This window comes from Amblyraja radiata, chromosome 32 (genome assembly GCF_010909765.2).
Source record: "Amblyraja radiata isolate CabotCenter1 chromosome 32, sAmbRad1.1.pri, whole genome shotgun sequence".
NCBI classification, from domain to species: Eukaryota; Metazoa; Chordata; class Chondrichthyes; order Rajiformes; family Rajidae; genus Amblyraja; species Amblyraja radiata.
In genome coordinates, this window is record NC_045987.1 from 4,583,755 (window position 1) to 4,606,694 (window position 22,940).

General features: G+C 44.5%; 1 protein-coding gene across 7 annotated transcripts in view; it reads left to right on the forward strand.

Moving 5' to 3' along the window:
- astn2 (astrotactin 2) overlaps window positions 1-22,940 on the forward strand; it is an 823,694-nt gene that overhangs the window by 211,243 nt on the left and 589,511 nt on the right. For 4 of the 7 annotated variants that reach the window (XM_033048879.1, XM_033048880.1, XM_033048882.1 and 1 more), the window contains one exon: window positions 22,784-22,885. The exons of 2 other annotated variants lie outside the window; for them this stretch is intronic. In XM_033048879.1, coding sequence (XP_032904770.1) covers window positions 22,784-22,885 — 102 coding nt within the window. Of the gene's footprint in view, window positions 1-21,141; window positions 21,183-22,783; window positions 22,886-22,940 lie in introns of those variants that run through there. One more of the 7 variants, XM_033048885.1, reaches the window with a different exon arrangement.

Sequence of the window (22,940 nt, forward strand, 5' to 3'; positions counted from 1 at the left end):
ACAACAGGGGTTGACAGATACAAAAGATACAAGGAAGACAAGAGCAACAGGCAGAGAGGTGGAAAGTGGTATTGGGACCAAAGTTGAATCAACCACTTTTCTATTGAATGGTAAAGTAGGCTCAAGAGCTTACACATAGAAACAGAAAAAGGGAAAATAGGTGCAGGAGTAGGCCATTCGGCCCTTTGGGCCAGTACTGCCATTCAATATGATCATGGCTGTGATTATCCAAAATCAGTATCCCGTTCCCACCTTTCCCCCAAATCCCATGATTCCGTTAGCCCAAAGAGCTAAATCTAGCTCTCTCTTGAAAACATCCAGTGATTTGACCTCTACTGCCTTCTATGGCAGAGCATTCCACAGATTCACATCTCTCTGGGTGAACATTTCTTTCCTCATCTCAGTCCTAAAAGGCCTACCCCTTATTCTTAAGCTGTGACCCTGGTTCTGGACATTTTTCAGCATCTAGCCTGTCCAATCCCTTAAGAATTTTAGAAGGTACACAAAATTGCTGGGGAAACTCAGCGGGTGCAGCAGCATCTATGGAGCGAAGGAAATAGGCAACGTTTCGGGCCGAAACCCTTCTTCAGACTCATTAAGAATTTTATATGTTTCCAGAAGATTTCCTCTCATCCTTCTAAATACCAGTGAATACAAGCCCAGTCGACCCATTCTTTCATCATATGTCAGTCCCGCCATCCCGGGAATTAACCTGGTGAACCTGCGCTGCACTCCCTCAATAGCAAGAATGTCCTTCCTCAAATTAGGAGACCAAAACTGCACACAATACTCCAGGTGTGGTGTCACCAGGGCCTTGTACAACTGCAGTAGGACATCCTTACTCCTCTATTCAAATCCTCTCTCTATGAAGGCAAACATGCCATTAGCTTTATTCACCGCCTGCTGTACCTGCATGCTTATTTCAGTGACTTCCCCTAATCTGACACCATTCAGATAATACACCATGCTCCTGTTTCTCAGATTGCTATGTTGAAATGGATAAGGTATCACTGAACAGGTGAATCCCTGTTTGTTGGAATCCAATTGATGGAGTACAGATCTAGTGGAAGTCTATGATCCATCAACTGGAATCTGGCTAAAGACAGATCCAGTGCCATCTCTGACGCAAGTCTCAGCAGGTCCATGTTCAAGCCTTTCTTCCATTCAATGCCATTAACGGTACTTGGTGATTCCTTTAGCTCGGCCAACCATGGGGATGACACGCCATGTCGAACTGGATCTCAATTGGGGTTGGTTTGTGTGAAACAAACTAACGGAACAAGTTCAATTTTAGATGTAATTTGCAATTCATTCATCAATGGTAGCCAAAGTGGAAACTCTGCTGCCCCCTTCTGTTCATCCCCAGCCTCTATTGATAATTTAAGGTTTTCGAGTACTTAAAGTAGTCTGGCAATTATTTGAAAGTAGGTGAGTCTTCGGAAGCAAAACTTTCCAAATGTTTGAATTGAGTGTAGAAATATGATCAACATTATTCTTCAAAAGGTTTGCAATTCTGCTTTTGTTAATTTCACAGTGAAACAGGAGCAAAGTAAATATTTTAACTGGCCTGGATTTAATTTTAAGGTGATCCTCAATAGCAGCGAGGGTGAGGTTTGTTCATTTTTCATTGGACATTTGTTAACTTTGAAAAATGGAAAATAGCAACTGGTCTAGGCCATTCAGTCAAGTTTATTGATGTGGTTTTTGTCCGCGAATAGAACACATAGATAGAAAACATAGAAAATAGGTGCAGGAGGAGGCCATTTGGCCCTTCGAGCCAGCACCGCTATTCATTGTGATCATGGCTGATCATCCACAATCAGTAACCTGTGCCTGCCTTCTCCCTATATCCCTTGATTCCGCTAGCCCCTAGAGCTCTATCTAACTCTCTTTTAAATTAATCCAGTGAATTGGCCTCCACTGCCTTCTGTGGCAGAGAATTCCACAAATTCACAACTCCCTGGGTGAAAACGTTTTTTTTTCTCATCTCAGTTTTAAATGGCCTCCCCTTTACTCTTAGACTGTGGCCCCTGGTTCTGGACTCCCCTAACATTGGGAACATTTTTGCTGCATCTACCTTGTCCAGTCCTTTTTCTAATGTTATAGGTTTCTATAAGATCCCCTCCCATCCTTCTAAATTCCAGTGAATACAAGCCCCGCCTTTCCGATCTTTCCTCATATGACAGTCCCACCATCCCGGGGAGTAACCTCGTGAATCTATCTCCTTCTTAAGTATAACTGGCAATTTGTACTAGGCTGTCTTTTGTTAAGAGGGAGTTAGATGTGGCCCTTGTGGCTAGAGGGATCAGGGGATATGGAGAGAAGGCAGGTACAGGATACTGAGTTGGATGATCAGCCATGATCATATCGAATGGCGGTGTAGGCTCGAAGGGTTGAATGGCCTACTCCTGCACCTATTTTCTATGTTTCTATGTTATTGTGATTTCCATTGGTTTGGTATGGTCTCAGTGTAAAAACGTCGCCTCATCTCAATCCTAAATGTTTTACCCTCTGCCCCGTAATTGTGATCCCTGCTTTGTCACCACCGCATGGTGAAAAATCCTCTCGGCATCCAATCTCATCTTGTGAGAACTTTTGTATGCTTTGTTGGAAATTCTACTGAGCACAGCTTGAAAGAACCCAAAAGGTTTTGTTTTCAGGGTGGCACGGTGGCGCAGCGTAGAGTTGCTGCCTCACGGTGCCAGAGAGACGGGTTCGATCCTGACTAAGGGTGCTGTCTGTACGGGGTTAGTACGTTCTCCCTGTGACCACATGGATGTTCCACTGGTGGTCCGGTTTCCTCCTGTACTCAAAAGACGTACAGGTTTGTAGGTTTAAGAAGGAACTGCAGATGCTGGGAAATCGAAGGTACACAAAAAAGCTGGAGAAACTCAGCGTGTGCAGCAGCATCTATGGAGCGAAGGAAAGGAAATAGGCAACGTTTCGGGCCGAAACCCTTCTTCAGTACAGGTTTGTAGGTTAATTGGCTTCTGTTAACTGCAAATTGTCCCGAGTGTGTAGGGTAGTTCTGGCCTGTGAGGGGTGATCGCTGGTCGGCATGGACTCGGTGGACAGAAGGGCCTGTTTCTGCTCTGTATCTCTAACGTCTGAAGATTAGTGGTAATAAACAGATCGGCAAATGAATTGTATTATAGAAGATGTATAAAATCATGAGAGGCATAGATTGCCCAGAATCTCTTGTCCAGAGTAGGGGAATCAAGGACTAGAGGACATAGTGAACATAGTTCAAGGTGAAGGGGAAAAGATTTAATAGGAATCTGAGGGGGTAACTTTTCCGAGCTGCCAGAGGAGGTGGTTGAGGCTGGGACTATCCCAACATTTAAGAAACAGTTAGACAGGTACATGGATAGGACAAGTTTGGAGTGATATGGACCAAGTACAGATAGGTGGGACTAGAGTAGCTGGGACATGTTGGCTGGTGTGGGCAAGTTGGGCCGAAGGGCCTGTTTCCACACTGTATCACTCTATGACTCGAAGAGAAACCTGCAGTAATATTGGTGATAAAGTTTAGCACGTTAATTTACTGAGGTACTAATACATTGCTTTATCTCTATGCAATCAACATTATTTGTGTTGGTGGCAATAGCGCGTACATTTTTTTCTTAGTATTACAAGTTTGTGGGGAAGCATCAGCATTCATTACATTACCTTATGAGTCAGTGGCTTGCTGCATATTAAGGTTTGCCAGGCCAATTAACCCTCAGCTCCATGACGTGAGTGGAGCCAGCATCTCCGCTGTTGTGCTCTGCTTATTATTCCCTTCAACCTGTTTCCCTGCGATAGGACCCGGCGAGATAAAAACCTCATTTAGGTAATCCAACTATTTGTTGTAAATCATTTAAACAGCCCAACAAAAGTCAAACCGCGGCTAATGGATGCATCCCGTAATCTAGGTATTGAGGGCATTCTTTGAAGCATGATTAATGGCTGACCGAACATAGACACAAAAGGCTGGAGTAACTCAGCAGGTCAGACAGCATCTGCGGACAAAAGAGACTGGGGCCTGAAGAAGGGTCTAGACCAGAATCGTCACCTATTCCTTTTTCTCCAGTGACGCTGTCTGACCCGCTGAGTTACTCTGGTTTTTTGTGTCTATCTTCGATTTAATCCAGCACCTGCAGTTCCTTCCCACATGACCCTTGCATCACGCGGTTACACACTTGCACAGGTACCAGGAGATGTGGCAGAGGAGATGGCGGGATGGGTAATTATCAATCTGCAGCGACTGGAGAGATGATTGGGAGAGGAACATTCAAAGAGATGAGCAGTGAGCTTGAAGGTGGCAAGGTGGCGTAGCGGTAGAGTAGCTGCCTTATTGCGCTTACGGCGCCAGAGACCCGGGTTCGATCCCGACTACGGGTGCTTGTCTGTACGGAGTTTGTGCATTCTCCCCGCGACCTGCCTAGGTTTTCTCCGAGGTCTTAGGTTTCCTCCCACACTCCAAAGACATTCAGGTTTGTAGGTTGACACAACATGCTGGAGTAACTCAGCGGGACAGACAGCATCTCAATAGACAATAGACCATAGGGTCCAGGAGTGGGCCATTCGGCCCTTCGAGCCAGCACAGCCATTCAATGTGATCATGGCAGAACTGGAGAGAGGGAATGGGTGATGTTTCGGGTCACCCATTCCTTCTCTCCAGAGATGCTGCCTGTCCCGCTGAGTTACTCCAGCATTTTGTGTCTACCTTTGATTTAAACCAGCATCTGCAGTTCTTTCTTACACAGGTTTGTATGTTAATTGGCGAGTTAAAAATGAAAATTGTCCCCAGCATGCTTAGGATAGTGTTAATGTGCGGGGCTCACTGGCCGGCGAAGACTCGGTGGGCCTGAGCCTGTTTCCAGGCCGTATCTCTCAACTCAACTAAAAACTAAGCTTCGACGGAGGATGATAGATATGGTCAGAATCAATGAAAAGTTTCAAAGGCACCTTATTATGGAGGAAGATGCCCTCAACCATCAGGTTAAGCCATGCACTTGGACTACTGCCAAAGCAAGCCTTAAGTCTTCACTTAAGCATCCAAGACCCATGCTGTCTGCAGATGTAGGTGGGGTAAGGATTGATGCTGGTGATGTCAAATGAGCATTGTTCTTTTGTCAACCTTTTCTATACTTGCACAGCAGGCTCTCGCTACAGCTGCTTGGCACACATAGAAACGAAAAACACTAGTGTGCTGCATCATTAGGCACCTTCTGTGTGCTGTATGTAGAAATAATGTTCTTAATTTCATTGAATTAGAAAAGAAGGCTGCACAGCATATTTGTAATATAGTTTCAGTTTTCTAGCTTTAGCTTTAGAGATACAGCGAGGAAACAAGCCCTTCGGCCCAACCGAGTCCGCGCCGACCAGCGATCCCCGCACACTGGCACTATCCTGCACACACTGGGGACAATTTGCAATCGTTACCGAAGCCAATTACAAACCTGTACTTCTTTGGAGTGTGGGAGGAAACCGGAGCTCCCGGAGAAAACCCACGTGGTAACGGGGAGAACGTACAATCTCCGTACAGACCGTACCCGTGGTCAGGATCGAACCCGGGTCTCTGGAGCTGTAAGGGAACGACTCTACCGCTGCGCCACCGTGATTAAAATGATTTCAAAGGTGATGAGTTTTATTTGATTTGAATATGGGGGACAAGTAGTTTTCACATTAAGATCAAATTTAGATTATAAAGAGGTCAAAACTATAATTGGACTAAATTCATGAAAAATTGAGTGTTTCCCACAAGTTATTAAAACACCTACTGTGTGTAAATTGGCAAATGTTATAAAGAACCATGTAAAAGGTTATGCACTGATCTGTTGAGGTTATTTGTCAAGGTATTAAATAAACCGAGGGAATGGGGAATGGGTTTGGGATGTCTATGATAGGGCTTGAGTGTCCAAAGTCACTATATTTGGGACAACGCACAAAGGACTTCTCCAATGAGGGGTGACCTTCTCCGATGCCAAGGTGGGTACAAATTTTGAACTCTTATGTCAATAGATCGCAGATAAAAATTGTATTTTAGAAATAAGACGCGGCAGGACCTTTATTACCTGAAACTATGCAGAAACTTGGGGCAAAGGCGGATCGTGTCATTAGATCACCAATCAGCCACAATGCCACAGAATAACGCAAACACTTTCATCCCATTTCCACAATGGGGGGAAAAGCAAGGTGATTGCAGAGAAATCATGAGTTCATGAAGTATTGATTAAATCAAGATTTCTCAACTGTGAAAGATAAGTGGGTGTTTAATGCTAGCCAAGGTCCAAGGAACATTTGGACAGGTACATGGATAGGACAGGTTTAGAGGGATATGGGCCAAATGCAGGCAGGTTGGTCTAGTGTAGATAGAAACATAGATGGGACATGTTGGTCGGTGTAGGCAAGTCGGGCCGAAGGGCCTGTTTCCACACTGTATCACTCCAAGACTCTACATCGGGATTGTATTTTGAAATGTAACCTTATTTAGATTTGTGAATTTATTGTGGGGATTCTTCATTTAAGATGAATTGGTAGCAATGGTTGAGCCTCACGTTTTGGTAATATTCGACTTGCCGAATGTCTTTTCCTCCTGTTCTTCATCCCCAATACCGATAACCTTCAGCTTAAAAAGCTCAGGATAGTTAACTCACACCCTCTTTATTTTGCTTTCATCTATTTTTGGACAGAATGTATTGGGTCGTTCAATTTGGATGGACAAAATGTATCATGGCAGTGAATTTGGAACAAGGATGCTGAGATAATCATCCCATTATCTGGAACAGGAGATAGATCATGTCTTCACCATGTCTTTACGAGAATGTTGCCAAGACGAGAGGGTCTGAGCTATAGGAAGAGGTTGAGTAGGCTGGGACTGTTCCCTGGAGCGCAGGAGGATAAGGGGCGATCTTATAGAGGTGTATAAAATCATGAGAGGAATAGATCGGGTAGATGCACAGAGTCTCTTGCCTAGAGTGGGTGAATCGAGGACCAGAGGACATATGTTTAAGGTGAAGGGGAAAAGATTTAATAGCAATCTGAGGGATAACCTTTTTCACGCAAAGGATGGTGGGTGCATGGGACGAGTTGCCAGAGGAGGTAGTTGAGGCAGGGACTATCCCAACATTTAAGAAGTAGTTAGACAGGTACATGGATAAGACAAGTTTGGAGGGATATGGACCAAATGCAAGCAGGTGGGACTAGTGTGGCTGGGACATGTTAGTCGGTGTGGGCAAGTTGGGCCGAAGGGCCTGTTTCCACACTGTATCATTCTATGTCTCCAGCGCAGGGGTTCCCAACCATTCTCGTCCCGTTTACCCCTGGCAACTTTAATAGCACATAACAATGTTATTTCACTTATTTACGAACCACTAATGATGAACAGATACCGGTATACCAGAACCAAACACAGTCAGTCAATGAGAACAAATATGTACAAATCCATAATCAACAAATGTAACCCCTGGGGGTAAATTTACCCCGGGTTGGGAACCCTTGCTCTAGTTGTTGAGAAGAATCTGCAGAGATTATTTAATAATAAGGTTACTGTAGGATAGGTGAAAGAGGGTGGTCGATGGTCAGTGCAGGTTTGGCGGGCAGAAGGATCCCAGTGGTAAGACCTTTGACTTTACTGTGACAGTAACAAAGAGTTGGCTGCTGTCAGGCTGCGTGGGGCAGCGGTAGAGTTGCTGCCTCACAGCGCCAGAGACCCGGGTTCCATCCTGACGCTGAAGAAGGGTTTCGGCCCGAAACGTTGCCTATTTCCTTCACTCCATAAATGCTGCTGCACCCGCTGAGATTCTCCAGCACTTTTGTCTACCTGACGACGGGCACTCTCTGTATGGAGTTTGTACGTTCTCCCCGTGACCTGCGTAGGTTTTCTCCGGGTGCTCCGGTTTCCTCCAACACTCCAGAGACGTACAGATTTGTAGTTTAATTGGCTTGGTATAAATGTAGATTGTCCCTAGTGTGTGTAGGATGGTGTTAGTGTGCGGGGATCGCTGGTCGGCGCGGACTCGGTGGGCTGAAGCGCCTGTTTCCGCGCTGTATCTCTAAGCTAAACTAAACTAAATATGGGAATGAATGTCTTTGTGCGAAAAACTGTTCGTACATTTTAAGACAAACTTTTTTGATTAAAAGTTACTTGACATTATAAATGTACTGGCTATCTGAGGAGAATTGACTGAAATCATTTCTTCCGAGATATACTCCACACATTTATTTAGCTGTCCAATTCAAATTTGTTTCATTATTTATCCAAACGAAGAGCAGGAGATATAAAATGCCCTATCTATAATTGAACAGCTACTTCTTAGAATTTTGCAGTCATGCCACAGTTTCAATAACATATTTTATCTCGTAAATACTAATACATCAATACTGTATTTTGCACCATTATTGCCATTCACATTACACCTCGATGTTGTGTAAGAAGGAACCGCAGACGCTGGTTTAAACTTCCATAGAGGGGATTTATCGCAGTCGCTGCCTCAAAAAGGCTGGCAGTATCATCAAAGACCCACACCATCTTGGCCACACACTCATCTCCCTGCTACCTTCAGGTAGAAGGTACAGGAGCCTGAAGACTGCAACAACCAGGTTCAGGAATAGCTACTTCCCCACAGCCATCAGGCTATTAAACCTGGCTCGGACAAAACTCTGATTATTAATAACTCATTATCTATTATTTGCACTTTATCAGTTTATTTATTCATGTGTGTATATATTTATATTAAGGTATATGGACACACTGATCTGTTCTGTAGTAAATGCCTACTATGTTCTGTGTGCTGAAGCAAAGCAAGAATTCCATTGTCCTATCAGGGACACATGACAATAAACTCTCTTGAACTTGAACTTAAACTGAAGATAAACACAAGGAAGCTGGAGTAACTCAGCGGGTCAGGCAGCATCTCTAGAGAAAAGGTGACGTTTCGGGTCGAGACCCTTCTCCAGACTGAGGGGGGGAAAGGGAAACGAGAGATATAGACAGTGATATAAAGAGTTATGGAATGAATGAATGAAAGACATGAATAAAAAGTAACGATGATGAACCTGTACGACTTTGGAATGTGGGAGGAAGCCGAAGAACTCGGAGAAAATTAAAAGTAATTCACTCCTAGTTTTTGAATCTCAACCTTTGCTACCAGTCTCATTTAGTTTAGTTTAGTTTAGAGATATAGTGTGGAAACAGGCCCTACGGCCCACCGAATCCGTGCCTACCAGCAATCCCCGCACATTAACACTATCCAACACACACTAAGGACAATTTACCTTTATACCAAGCCAATTCACCTATAAACCTGTACGTCTTTGGAGTGTGGGAGGAAACCGGAGATCCCAGAGAAAACTCGCTCAAGTCCCATAGTTGGGATAGAACTCGGGACTCGGGGCTCTGGCGCTGTCAGGCAGCAACTCTGCCGCTGCGCCACCGTGCCGCCTGGTGAAGCTGAGTATCTATAGAGACGCAACTTGTCCATAATTTTCACACAAGGGGGATTCCTTGACAACTCAGTAGTCAGAATGAGACAGGACTTTCATCAGATGGTAGAATTATTGGGAAATGCTCAGATTATCGAGGCAGACAAAAGAGTGCTACTCCCTGGTAATAATGACCAGTTGAGAGCACTACAATCTAAGAAACTTCAGAAAGGTTTGTGCTGATTAATGTGTAAGCTAAGTATCCATTAAAAAATCAACGGAAAGTCAACAGTAGCCGCTTGTTCCCACTTCCAGTGACTTTAGACTCGAGGGAAAGATAGCCACAAATTGCTGGAGTAACTCAGCGGGCCAGGCAGCACCTCTGGAGAAAAGGAATAGGTGACATTTTGGGTCAAGACCCTGCTTCAGACCATTTTGTGTCTGTCCGTCTGTCTTTGTGAACTTTTGGCCTGCATCTCTCGTTTGCATCTCTCCTGACTCGCAGGGTCTCGACCTGAAACGTCACCCATTCCTTCTCTCCAGAGATGCAGCCTGCCCTGCTGAGTTACTGCATCATTTGTGCCTATCTTTAGTGTAAACCAGCATCTGCAGTTCCTTCCTACCCAACATTACTTTGTTGTAAACATTGAAATAGTTTGTATTTAATCGTTTTTACTTGGCCTTCCCCCCCATAACCCCTGACACCCGTACTAGTGAAGAATCTATCTATCTCTGCCTTAAATGTTCTGTTTTTACTGCAATAGAATCTGGTGCTGAGAAGTTAATCTGTCTCCCATCTAGTACACGTTCGAAGCTGTTTGCTTCTTTTCCCAAGGAGTTCACTGACCTGCTCAGAAGCAATTTTCCGCTTGTGAGCAGGCATGAGAGATATAATCACCACAAAATATTATTTCACCTGAAGAGAGAGCATTGATGAATAAAAACAAAAGAAAATTCAAGGACTTAACCCGTTGATGAAACCGAATATAGTCTGAAGCAATGCAGTTTCTACTTTCAAGAAGACCACACCTTCATGACCACGAAAATAGATACAATTCCCATTTACAAAAGAATCTGGAAGTTGAGAATTGGAGAACAGCCCCAACTGTCTCTATAAGGCACATTTGGAACATTGTGAGCAATTTTGGGACCATATAGGAGAAATGATGTGCTGGCTCAGGATGTGCTGGCTCAGGGTCCAGAGGAGGTTTACAAGATGATCCAAGGAAAGAGTAGATTAACCTATTGTGAGGAAAGGGTTAATAGGGGATAATTGATTTAGATTAAAGAAATCCCGAGGAATAGCTGAAGTAGAATAATAGTAAGCTCTCAGCACGAACACCCGACAGAGCTCGGCTAGATTAGTAACAGCAGAAGAACAAGTGGTGACATCTCAAGGTTGGGAATTATAAGATAACCACTCACATTTATATCTCACACCTATGATGAGCGTTTGACGGCACCGAGCCTGTACTCGCTGGAGTTTAGCAAAATGGGGGGGGGGGGCCTCATTGAAATGTACAGAATAGTGAAATGCTTGGATAGAGTGGACATGGAGAGGATGTTTCCTCTAGTGGGCGAGTCTAGGACTAGAGGTCATAACCTCAGAATGAAAGGGCGTCCTTTTAGGGAGGAGATGAGGAGGAATTTCTTTAGCCAGAGGGTGGTGAATCTGTGGAATTCATTGCCACAGAAGGCTGTGGAGGCCAAGCCAGTGGATATATTTATATACCGAGGTACAGTGAAATTTATTTTTGTACAGTTCAGTACAAGTGTCACCATACATAAGCACCTAGATACATCTTAGATAACGATCCACCGAGCCTGCGCTGTCCTCTAGTTGTTGGGAGGATGGTTCAGTTGCCTGATAACAGCTGGGAAGAAACTGTCCCTGAATCTGGAGGTGTGCGCTTTCATGATCAGTGAGTGATAGCTGACGTAATCAAAACTGAGGATACAAAAGTCTACGTGCACAAATCGACATTGAAAAAAAGTGTGCATGTGACGTTTGTGGGCATTGTGACCTGTGGGGAGATGACAGGCCAACAGGTCATCTGTTTCTCACCTGTAAATCCTCCCCTATTTTGTTAGGGGTGTCAGCAGTCTCCAATCTGTATGGCTCAACTAACAGCCTGCGTTTTGCTGTCTCACTCAGTGGATTTGGATATGAACACGCTCTCAGGCTCAGTATCCCTGCTTACTGTAGCTTGAGGCAAATGATATCACCATTGTCGATGTAATGTGAAACATGCTTCCCTAATTTAGTTTGCAGCCAAGCAGAAATATGAGATTAACTCAAAATTCAGCGTTTTGCTTGTCCGCTGTATCTGGTACATTAAAGTGGAAATTCACTCAAAGCCCCGACATCTTAATTATCTTCTTATAATTTGCCCGAGGCATGTTAAAAGTTCAGAATAAAAGCAGAATAGTGCAAACGCATAAGTTCTGAAGTTAAACATTGAAATGACAGCAGGTCTGATAACGTTCGGGCGGCACGGTGGTGCAGCGGTCGTGTTGCTGCCTTACTGCGCCAGAGTTCGATCCCGACTATGGGCGCTGTCTGAAAGGAGTTTGCACGTTCTCCCCGTGACCACGTGGGTTTTCCTTAGGTGCTCTGGTTTCCTTCCATACTACAAAGACGTACAGGGTTTTGGCTCGTCTGGCTTAGGTAAAAATTGTAAATTGTCCCTAGTGTGTAGGATAATGAGAGGGATCGCTGGTTGGTGTGGACTTGGTGGGCCAGAGGGCTTGTTTCCGCGCCGTATCACTAAGCTAAACTAAATTTGCAGAGTGGACAACAGAGTTAGACTTAAAAATTATTGGCCCTATCTGAAAAACATTTTCAACCCAAAATGTTACCTATTCCTTTTCAACTGAGATGCTGCCTGACCCACCAAGTTAGTCCAGCATTTTGTGGCTAATCTCAAAGATTAAATGGTTCTCTCTCCAAGGTTACTGACTGACCACTCCAAAGACGTACAGGTTTGTAGGTTAATTGGCTTAGTAAAATTGTAAATTATCCCTAGTGTGTGTTGGATGGTGTTAGTTTGCCGTGATCGCTGGTTGGCCGTAACAGGATGGGCCGAAGGGCCTGTTTCCACCCTGTATCTTTAAACTCAACTAAACCTGCTGGGCACACATAACATATGAAATCCAAGTGAGAATTAAAGTTGTTTCTTCCAGTCTTTAATATGGTATTGTGTTGCTTGGGAGATTAGGAATAGTGAAAGGCCTGGGTAGAGTGGATGTGGAGAGGATGTTTCCACTAATGGGAGAGTCTTAGACCAGAGGTTATAGTCTCAGAGGACGTTCCTTTGGGAAGATGATGAGGAGGAATTTATTTTGTCAGAGGGTGGTGATTCTGTGGAATTAATTGCCACAGACGGCTGTGGAGGCCAAGTCAATGGATATTTTTAAGCCAGAGATAGATAGATTCTTGATTAGTACGGGTGTCAGGGGTTATGGGGAGAAGGCAGGAGAATGGGATTATGAGGGAGAGGTAGATCAGCCATGATTAAATGGCGGAGTAGACCTGATGGGCCGAATGGCCTAATTCGGCTCCTTTCACTTATGAATTTACGCAAGGGTTATAGTCCAGACATGTTGAAGCATTTGCAAAAGACAAGGAAATTATTTTGTTGGCTCAATTGTCTTTGGAGTTGGAGAGAAAGTTGTCTTCGATTAGCAACAAGTTGGCTTCATTTTCTTGCGTAATTAGAAATGCCAGTGTTGTGTGCATAGTGCATATTGTTGCATTACCTAATGAATAAATAAGAATAAATAAGGTCTCTTGTCACTTTTTTGTGCATATTTAGGTTGGGATTTAATTGGGATGGCGATGTTTAACCTTGTTTTCCAGATTCTGCGGGATAATTTGTTGTTCTTTATGTCTCCAGTAAATATTACACAGTTTACCTGACAGTGGAGAATAATTGCAGGATTTAATTTGAAATCTTAGCTGCAAAAGTGATTACTATTACTCATTAGCGATTTGCATGGGCCAGTGCATCTAATCATGAACCCTCTGGGGCATAAGGTGAGGAAATGTATCATTGCTGTCATGGGGGTGAATAATAATGAGCAAGGCATTTGTTCTTAAGAATAGCGATGGTAAACTTGCTCCAAAGTATGTTACTTTGAGTTAAGAGATTAGTTTGGTCTAGTGATACAGCGCGGAAACTGGACCTTTGGCCCACCTCGTCTGCGCCGACCAGCGATACCTGTACGATAGCACTTTTGGGCCAATTGATCATTCTACCAAGCCAATTAACGTACAAACCTGTACGTCTTTGGATTGTGGGAGGTAACTGGAGATCCCGGAGAGAACCCACGCAGTTCACGGGGAGAACGTGCAAACTCCGCACAGACAACCCCCGTAGTCAGGATTTAACCCGGGTCTCCTGCGCTGTGAGGCAGCATCTCTACCGCTGCGCCACCGTGATGCACTAGATGCAATGGGAATGTTGGATTCAATGATCCAGGCCAGTCCAACAATAGCAACTTCTCCTCATATTGAGCCTTTGATTAGTGTATTATGTTCATACGTTATAGGAGCAGAATTAGGCCATTTGGCCTATCAAGTCTACTCCATGGCTGATCTATCTTTCCCTCTCAACCCCATTCTCCTGCCTTCTCCTCTGCCTTAGCCCTGACACCCGCACTAATCAAGAATTTGTCAATCTCTGCCTTAAAAATATCCATTGACACGGCCTCCATAGCCGTCAGTGGCGATGAATTCCACAATTTCACCACACTCTGACTAAAGAAATTCCTCCTCATCTCCTTTCTTAAGATATGTACTTTTATGCTGAGACTATGGCCTTTGGTCTTAGACTCTCCCACTGGTGGAAACATCCTCTCCACATCCACTATCCAGGCCTCTCACTATTCGGTAAGTTTCAATGTGGTGCCCACTCATCCTTATAAACGCCGGTGAGTCTAGGCTCAGTGCCGTCAAACACTCACCAGTTCACCTGTAGAGAGCTTTATGATTACAAACAAGGAAAATTCAAGAACTTGAGAAGTCGCGACTCTCCCACTTGTGGAAACATCCTCTCAAAGTGCCAGGAAACAACTACTTGGTCAAAGCTGTGGGTTTTAAGGAAGGATTGCCCTCAAGTCTATGTCGTTCAAAGCTTATCGGACGTTGTAGTGTTTAATAGCCAGATGCCTTGCACCCTTTCCAGTTTAATAACCTCCTTATGGACGAATTCAGCAGAGGATAGTGAAAGTGGTGTCCTTGAATAATTTTAAGGTACATATGGAGAGATCTGTGATAAACGAGGGGCTAAAAGGTTACCATTGGTTGATGAAAATGCAAAATTGAGATTACTCAGACCTTACTAAATGGCAGGTCAAATCTCAGAGGCCAGGTGACCTTTGCCTGTTCCTTTTTGATATGCTCATCCTTTGAGACGTAAACCTTTGAAGATCGAGGTTCAGCTCTGATGGTTGTAATGAAAAGGATGGAGTTAATAAGTAAAAAATGGAATTTCTTGCATGAAGAGAAGGCAATCATTTTGTTTTTCGACTTATTTAGCGACCGGATTCAAGGCCTCAGGCAAAATGAACTCACACAGTTACACAACACTAAATGATCGCAGATTCTTGTGCAATATAGTAGTGAGTGAACAACATCGCCAAGAAAGGCCAAAGGGGAGATCGATGTGTAGCCCACTAAAAATTAATTTAGTTTTTTTGGTTGTTTTTAGTTTAGTTTGGAGTTTAGCCGAAACAGGCTCTTCACCCCACCGAGTCCGCGCCGGCCAGCGATCCCCGTACACTAACACTATCCTGCACACCAGGGATACTTTACAATTATACCCAGCCAATCAGCCTGCAAACCTGTACGTCTTTGGAGTGCGGGAGGAAACCAGAGCACCCGGGGAAAACCCACGCAGGTCACGGGGAGAACGTACAAACTCTGTACAGAGAGCACCCGTAGTCAGGATCGAACCTGGGTCTCTGGCGCTGTGAGGCAGCAACTCTACCGCTGCACCACCGTGCCGCCCTGTTGAGTGTTATTCTAAAGTTATGGAAAAAGCGCATTGTTGACGAGATCCCGGGGTTGGTGTTGATCCATTTGCAAATCCTCATTGCTGAGACTGACACAGAGAAAGAAAACAATATCCTTTGTGCTCCTACAAGGCCACTCCTGACTACATTTCTTCGACAAGAGTTTCCATATTTGGAATTGGAAACAGCATTCCTTGGATTCATTCTTTTCCATTGAGAATTTACCTGAAGGAATATTCCTTTTCTGTTCAGTCTTGTGACAGATTGGCTCTGGGGACAGCTGCTGCGTTTCGCAATGGATCTGCTTTCACCAGCTTTTGAGGAGGATTTTCAAAACCACAGAGACTGCTTATTTCCACCTCCACGAAGGCCATGTACAACTGACAGGGAGCGAGACGAAGCTTTGATGCCACCCTGGTACATGAAAGAAAAAACATTAGACGTTCACAATAATCTTCCACTGCGAGTCAGAACATTGAGTGCAGAAAGTGGTGACCACTGCGGCTTCTGACCTCCCCACCATCGAAGGGGGCTTGCAGGAGTCGCTGCCTCAACAAGACAGCCAGCATCATCAGAGACCCACACCTGACCACACACTCATTTCACCCCTGCCATTAGGAGCCTGGAAACTGTAACATCCAGGTTCAGGAACAGCTTCTTCCCTACAACCATCAGGCTATTAAACACGACAACCTCCAAATAAACTCTGAACTATATAGGCATTGGTTTTGTCTTTTTATACTATTATTGTTTGTAGGTTTTTATGTGTACGTACGTATGTGTGTGTGTGTGTGTATATATATACACACACACAAAATGCTGGAGTAATGGAGCAGGACAGGCTGCAACTAGATAGAAGGTATGGATGACATTTCAGGTCGAGACGCTGCTTCAGACTGTATACATGTGCGTGTATAGCATGTATATATATATGTAATATATATATATATATATGTGTGTGTGTGTGTTATATATATTTATATATATTATATATTTGACAAGTCTAGCAAGGGCAGGACCTAAACAGTGAGTGGTAGGGCTCTGGGAAGTGTCGTAGTGCAGAGGGATCTATATATACTGTGTATATATATATATATATATATATATATATATATATATATATACTATGCCCTGCCAAATATATCACATATATAAATATATATATATATATATATATATATGTGTGTGTGTGTACGCGTGTAATATATATGTATGCAATATATATGACCACACACACACACATATATATAATATATATATAAACTGTAAAACAGTCTTGACTCTTGAGCAGAACTGTGACATTTACATCCACCGATGTGTATTCAGCCACCTTGAGGGAGGCTGTGGACAGCCCTGGAGCAATCTCATCCATTCACATTCCCCGCGTTACAGAGCTGCAGAGGCCTGTGACCCTTGCTGCTCCTCCGAGATTGTTTCTCTGTGCACGGCAGGAGAGGCTGGGCTTTGCATGAAACCTCTGGTGACATGGGGTGCAGCAACAAGAGTTGACAGCGCGCTTGCTTCTCTGTTGGGGCAGCACCTGTTTTGGACAAACCAAAGAGAATGAAGCACGGGCCCGATTGTGAGAGTGATTTGTTTCCACTGTTTCACCTCCGAGGGAGGGCTGTATAATCCTAATACTTTGGAATTAATTGTTCTTGTACTGAAGTGGCCGGGGGGCTTGTTTGGACTGCGAGAAATGCTTATTTTAAGCCAGTTAAAACAGACTACATCCCAATATCTATGTGATGCCTGAGGCAGAGATAAGTCAAACTTGACATTTTTCAAACAGGGGACTCCGAACAACCAACTTATTATCTTCTTTCCTAAGTTTCCTGCATTACAAACAGAACTATTGTGAGCCGCATTAACTAAATCCTTTTTATTTCTGCAAATGATTAACATTAATGGCTGATATTAACTGTGTTCCACTGAACCTGACTTGTCAAACAGCCCATGAAAATTGCAAATGTCCAATTAATAACACGTTTTGACTTTCAGATCAGCTTTGCATTGCAAATCGTTTCATGATTTTCCAATCATCCTTTAGGCTACACAAAACAAACGTGGTGATCAGATTGCAAAGAAACCTTGCCAATCTAAATTTAATTCAGCAATAATTAATCATGTGTAGTTTGTATGAACTGGGCTGCAGCATTGAAATTACTCTTTTTGGAGAAGCAGTTTTGCTTTGGCTGGTTTTTCAATTCTTTCTGTGAGTTTGGTGATTAATTGTGAGCTGAGTCAGTATCGCACAGGTGTGCACATTTTTCTCTCCCTTTATGGCCGCTGTTTGATCTTCTCGAACAGCGCTCTATTTATATTCTGCCATCTTGAGGGACTAAATCACCCTGAAGCACTCATAACATTCTTGTTGCTGTGTGAAACAGCCACAAATCCTGTGACCTTTACAGATCCTGTTTCCTGATACCTGCCAGACTTTGGGATTATATCGAAACAAGGAACTGCAGATGGTGGTTTACTAAAAGAAAGGACACAAAGTGCTGGAGTAACTCAGCGGGGCCCGGCATGTTTCTGAAGAAGGGCCCCGACTTGAAATGTCAACTGTCCGTGTTCTCCAGAGATGCCACCTGACCCGTTGAGTTCTTTTATAGGGATTATATTATGCAAGTCAAAAATTGCAGCAGGATCTTGATCGGTTGGGCAGGTGGGCCGAGGAATGGTTGATTGAATTTAATGCAGAGAAATGTGATGTGTTGCATTTCGGCAAGTCTAACAAGGGCAGGACCTACACAGTGAATGGCAGGGCTCTGGGGAGTGTTGTAGAGCAGAGGGATCTAGGAGTGCAGGTACATAGTTCCTTGAAAGTTGTGTCGCAGGTCGATAGAGAGGCCAAAAAGGCTTTTGATGTATTGGCATTCATGTGTCAGAGAACTGAGTATAGACTTTGGGAAATAGACACAAAGTGCTGGAGAAACTCAGCGGGCACTCAGGGCTCGAGTAACTCAGTGGGTCAGGCAGCATCTCCGGAGAAAAAGGATGGGTGACGTTTTGGGTCGGAACCCTTCTTCAGACTGAAAATAGAGGGGGGGAGTGGAAACTGGAGGTAAGGAAAGGCCAGAACAGATCAGGGACAGCAACAGATGGCCAAGGAATGATTGGGCCCATATTGGCCCAATGTTGGCTGGGGAAGAGGTGACAAAGGGAGGGATGCAGGGATGTGCAAGAAAGCAAAGTGCTGGAGTAACTCAACAGATCAGGCAGCAGCTATGGAGGACATGGTGAGGTGACATTACACGTTGGGACTCTTCTTTTGATCACTCTTCTCCAGATCAAATATTGAAAATCAAACAAAAAATAAGCCAGATGTTGATGAAGGATCCTGACTGCAGCATGTTTTGGTTTTTGATGTCAAATACTGATCACTTGAGGAGGGAGTGGAGGCATTTGGATCACAAGCAGTAGATGAGGGCCAGGAGGGCCAGCGAGAGCTACCTGGCGGTGGTGGGCCGTCAAGAACGAAGGGGGGACCCAGCGAGGGGTTTGGAGGGGGCAAGGAGAACAAATGGGGACCCAGCGAGGGGCCGTCGAGAAGATAGCTGGCAGACAGAAGATAGGATTGTTCATAAGGTCATAAGGGATAGGAGTAGAATTAGGCCATTTGGCCCATCAAGTCGGCTTCGCCATTCAATCATGGCTGATCTATCTCTCCCTCCTAACTCCATTCTCCTGCCTTCTCCCCATAACCCCTGACACCCGTACTAATCAAGAATAGACAATAGACAATAGGTGCAGGAGCAGGCCATTTGGCCCTTCGAGCCAGCAACGCCATTCAATGTGATCATGGCTGATCAGTTCCTGCCTTCTCCCCATAGCCCCTGACTCCACTATCTTTAAGAGCCCTATCTAGCTCTCTCTTGAAAGCATCCAGAGAACCTGCCTCCACCGCCCTCTGAGGCAGAGAATTCCACAGACTCACCACTCTGTGAGAAAAAGTGTTTCCACATCTCCGTTCTAAATGGCTTACTCCTTATTCTTAAACTGTGGCCCCTGGTTCTGGACTCCCCCAACATCAGGAACATGTTTCCTGCCTCTAGTGTGTCCAAGCCCATAACAATCTTATATGTTTCAATGAGATCGCCTCTCATCCTTCTAAACTCCAGAGTGTACAAGCCCAGCTGCTCCATTCTCTCAGCATTTGACAATCCTGCCATTCCGGGAATTAACCTTGTTCTATGTTCTAATGGCATTGGTTTCATTCGCTTCGTTCCTTCCTCAAGCGTAAACGTTCCCAAACTCCAGCTTTTCCCAACCTCACACGGCAGAAATGACCCAGCGGTCAGTTTCAGAGGTGCAAAGGTTAACAAACCCTTCTGCTTCATGTGTAGGAAGGAACTGCAGATGCTGGTTTACGCCGAAGATGGGCACAAAATGCTGGAGTGACTCAGGCAGCATTTCCGGAGAGAAGGAATGGGCGACGTTTCGGGTCAAGACTGTCGTTCAATAACTCCAGCATTTTGTGTTCGACTTCACCTTCTTGAATGTATTTGCTTTCCCAAGGGTTGATTTTATCACGAGCCAGATTCAAATGTCAGTGCTATCTTAATTGAAAGACACGTTAAAAAGCACAGAAGAAGCGCTGTTATTTCAATGTGTGCCTCCATACGACCCGTGCTTGCACTTTCCTTTGTGTGGAAGGATGAAAGAACCCATTGTTCAGCCGGCCGACCGTTAAAATCAAGTTACCGCTGTCTTTGTTGTGTGAGCTGAGAGAGTAGTCCTTTCCTCCTGCAGTGTGTACAGCAAGACACTTGGGAAGTGTGCTTTGACTGTTGCGAAACTTGACAAGATAATGAGACAGCAGGAACAGTTTGCATCTTTGCCGAGAATGTGTTTGACTGCGTCGCACAGTTGGAACTTTCCAGCTTTGCCATGTAGTTGCTCAGGTTGAGACCAGGCGCCGACATTCTCGCACACCGTGTAGAAATGTCAGTTGTCTTTCGTCATAACCATATAACCATATAACCATATAACAATTACAGCACGGAAACAGGCCATCTCGGCCCTACAAGTCCGTGCCGAACAACTTTTTTCCCTTAGTCCCACCTGCCTGCACTCATACCATAACCCTCCATTCCCTTCTCATCCATATGCCTATCCAATTTATTTTTAAATGATACCAACGAACCTGCCGCCACCACTTCCACTGGAAGCTCATTCCACACCGCTACCACTCTCTGAGTAAAGAAGTTCCCCCTCATGTTACCCCTAAACTTCTGTCCCTTAATTCTGAAGTCATGTCCTCTTGTTTGAATCTTCCCTATTCTCAAAGGGAAAAGCTTGATCACGTCAACTCTGTCTATCCCTCTCATCATTTTAAAGACCTCTATCAAGTCCCCCCTTAACCTTCTGCGCTCCAGAGAATAAAGACCTAACTTATTCAACCTATCTCTGTAACTTAGTTGTTGAAACCCAGGCAACATTCTAGTAAATCTCCTCTGTACTCTCTCTATTTTGTTGACATCCTTCCTATAATTGGGCGACCAAAATTGTACACCATACTCCAGATTTGGTCTCACCAATGCCTTGTACAATTTTAACATTACCTCCCAGCTTCTATACTCAATGCTCTGATTTATAAAGGCTAGCATACCAAAAGCTTTCTTTACCACCCTATCTATATGAAATTCCACCTTCAAGGAACTATGCACGGTTATTCCCAGATCCCTCTGTTCAACTGTATTCTTCAAATTTCCTACCATCTTGTCAACATCGTGCTGTAGATTGTGGGAAAAGAGGTAGGGACTGCTCAACGCGCTATTTCAGTTCCTCAAGAGCAAGTGAAAATGGCACAACAATAGAGTTGCTGTCTTGCCGGTTTTGATCCTGACTACGGGTGCTGTCTGTACAGAGTTTATACATTCTCCCTGTGACTGTGTGGGTTCTCTCCAGGTGCTCCGGTTGCCTCCCACACTCCAAAGATATGAAGGTTTGTCGGTTAATAATCTTCTGTAAATTGTCCCTGGTGTGTAGGTAGAAATAGTGTGTGGGTGATCGCTGGTCAGCATGGCCTCGGTGGGCCGAAGAGCCTGTTTCCACGCTGTATCTCTAAATCAGAGATCTCTGTATCTCTGATATCATCGTCTACGATGGGCCACCACCTGTATCTCTAAATTAAACTAAACTAAACTAAGCTAAACATTCAAATTAAAGCTTAGTCGTTGTTCCTTAATTTTTCATTCCAAATGAAAGCAATTCCATCTACATCTTCTAATGTTAAAATAAACCAAATGCTACTTTTCTATAAGATGTTCTCAACTTTGTAATAATTCAGGTAAGAGTCCGCGATCTTTGAGCTTCTCCTCCCTGTTATAATATATTCCCTGGGCATTTGATGGCTCCAACAATGGAAATAGACACAAAATGTTGCACCAAAAAGATACTTGACCTCAACCCCTTTGACCTCTCATTTTCACACCACACCCTTCCATATCTCCAGTCTCCCTCTCCCATGACTCTCAGTCTGAAGAAGGGTCTCGACCCGAAACGTCACCCATTCCTTCTCTCCAGAGGTGCTGCCTGCCCCGCTGAGTTACTCCAGCACTTTGTGCCAGTCAATGGATTATTTTAAGGCAGAGATAGATAGATTCTTGATTAGTACGGGTGTCAGGGGTTATGGGGAGAAGGCAGGAGAATGGGGTTGAGAGGGAAAGATAGATCGGCCATGACTGAATGGCGGAGTAGACTTGATGGGCCGAATGGCCTAATTCTGCTCCTGTCATTTATGAACGTATGCACTCTTGGTATACAAAGTGAATTTAAATCTTGACATCGTAGGAAGTGCAGAGTTCAACAGGATATTGTAGGCACAGGGACCTATTGAAGAACTATGATAACACTTAGTTTAGTTTAGAGATACAGCATGGAAACAGGCCCTTCAGCCCTCTGAGTCCACGCTGACCATCAATCACCCATACTCTATATTATCCCAATTTCGCATCCAAAGCACGAGGGCCAGTTTACAGAAGCCAATTGACCTACAAACCTGCACGTCTTTGGCATGTGGGAGGAAACCGGAGCGCCCGGACAGAGCAGGGAGAACGTACAAACTCTGTACAGACAGCACCCATAGTCGCTGGTGCTGTAAGGCAGCATCTCTACTGCCGCCCCACCCTGCCGCCCTCGATGCCCAGTCAGACTATCTCGGGCATCTTCCCCATTGGCAATCACGGACTCTGAGCGCAATACCCCAATCTAGCCCAGGTGCTTTACTTCCAGCTTTAGTCTTGGTGTTGGCGCGATGGGACTCGACCTCCTGCGGGCTCTCTCTGGTCTTAAGATCAAAGGAGGACGTTGTTGTCCATCTCAATTTAAAGGCGGCTTTGTTTTCACTCACCAGGGAGTGGTATTCTCAGAGCGGAAGAGGACTCTGGCACAGAAGCGGATGATGAAACCCACCTCACTTTCTACTCTGAGCACAGGGGGAGGAGAAGGAGCAAAGGTAATGTTTACTGTGTCTGATGTGGTCTCATGTTCGGAAACGAGAGTGACAGACA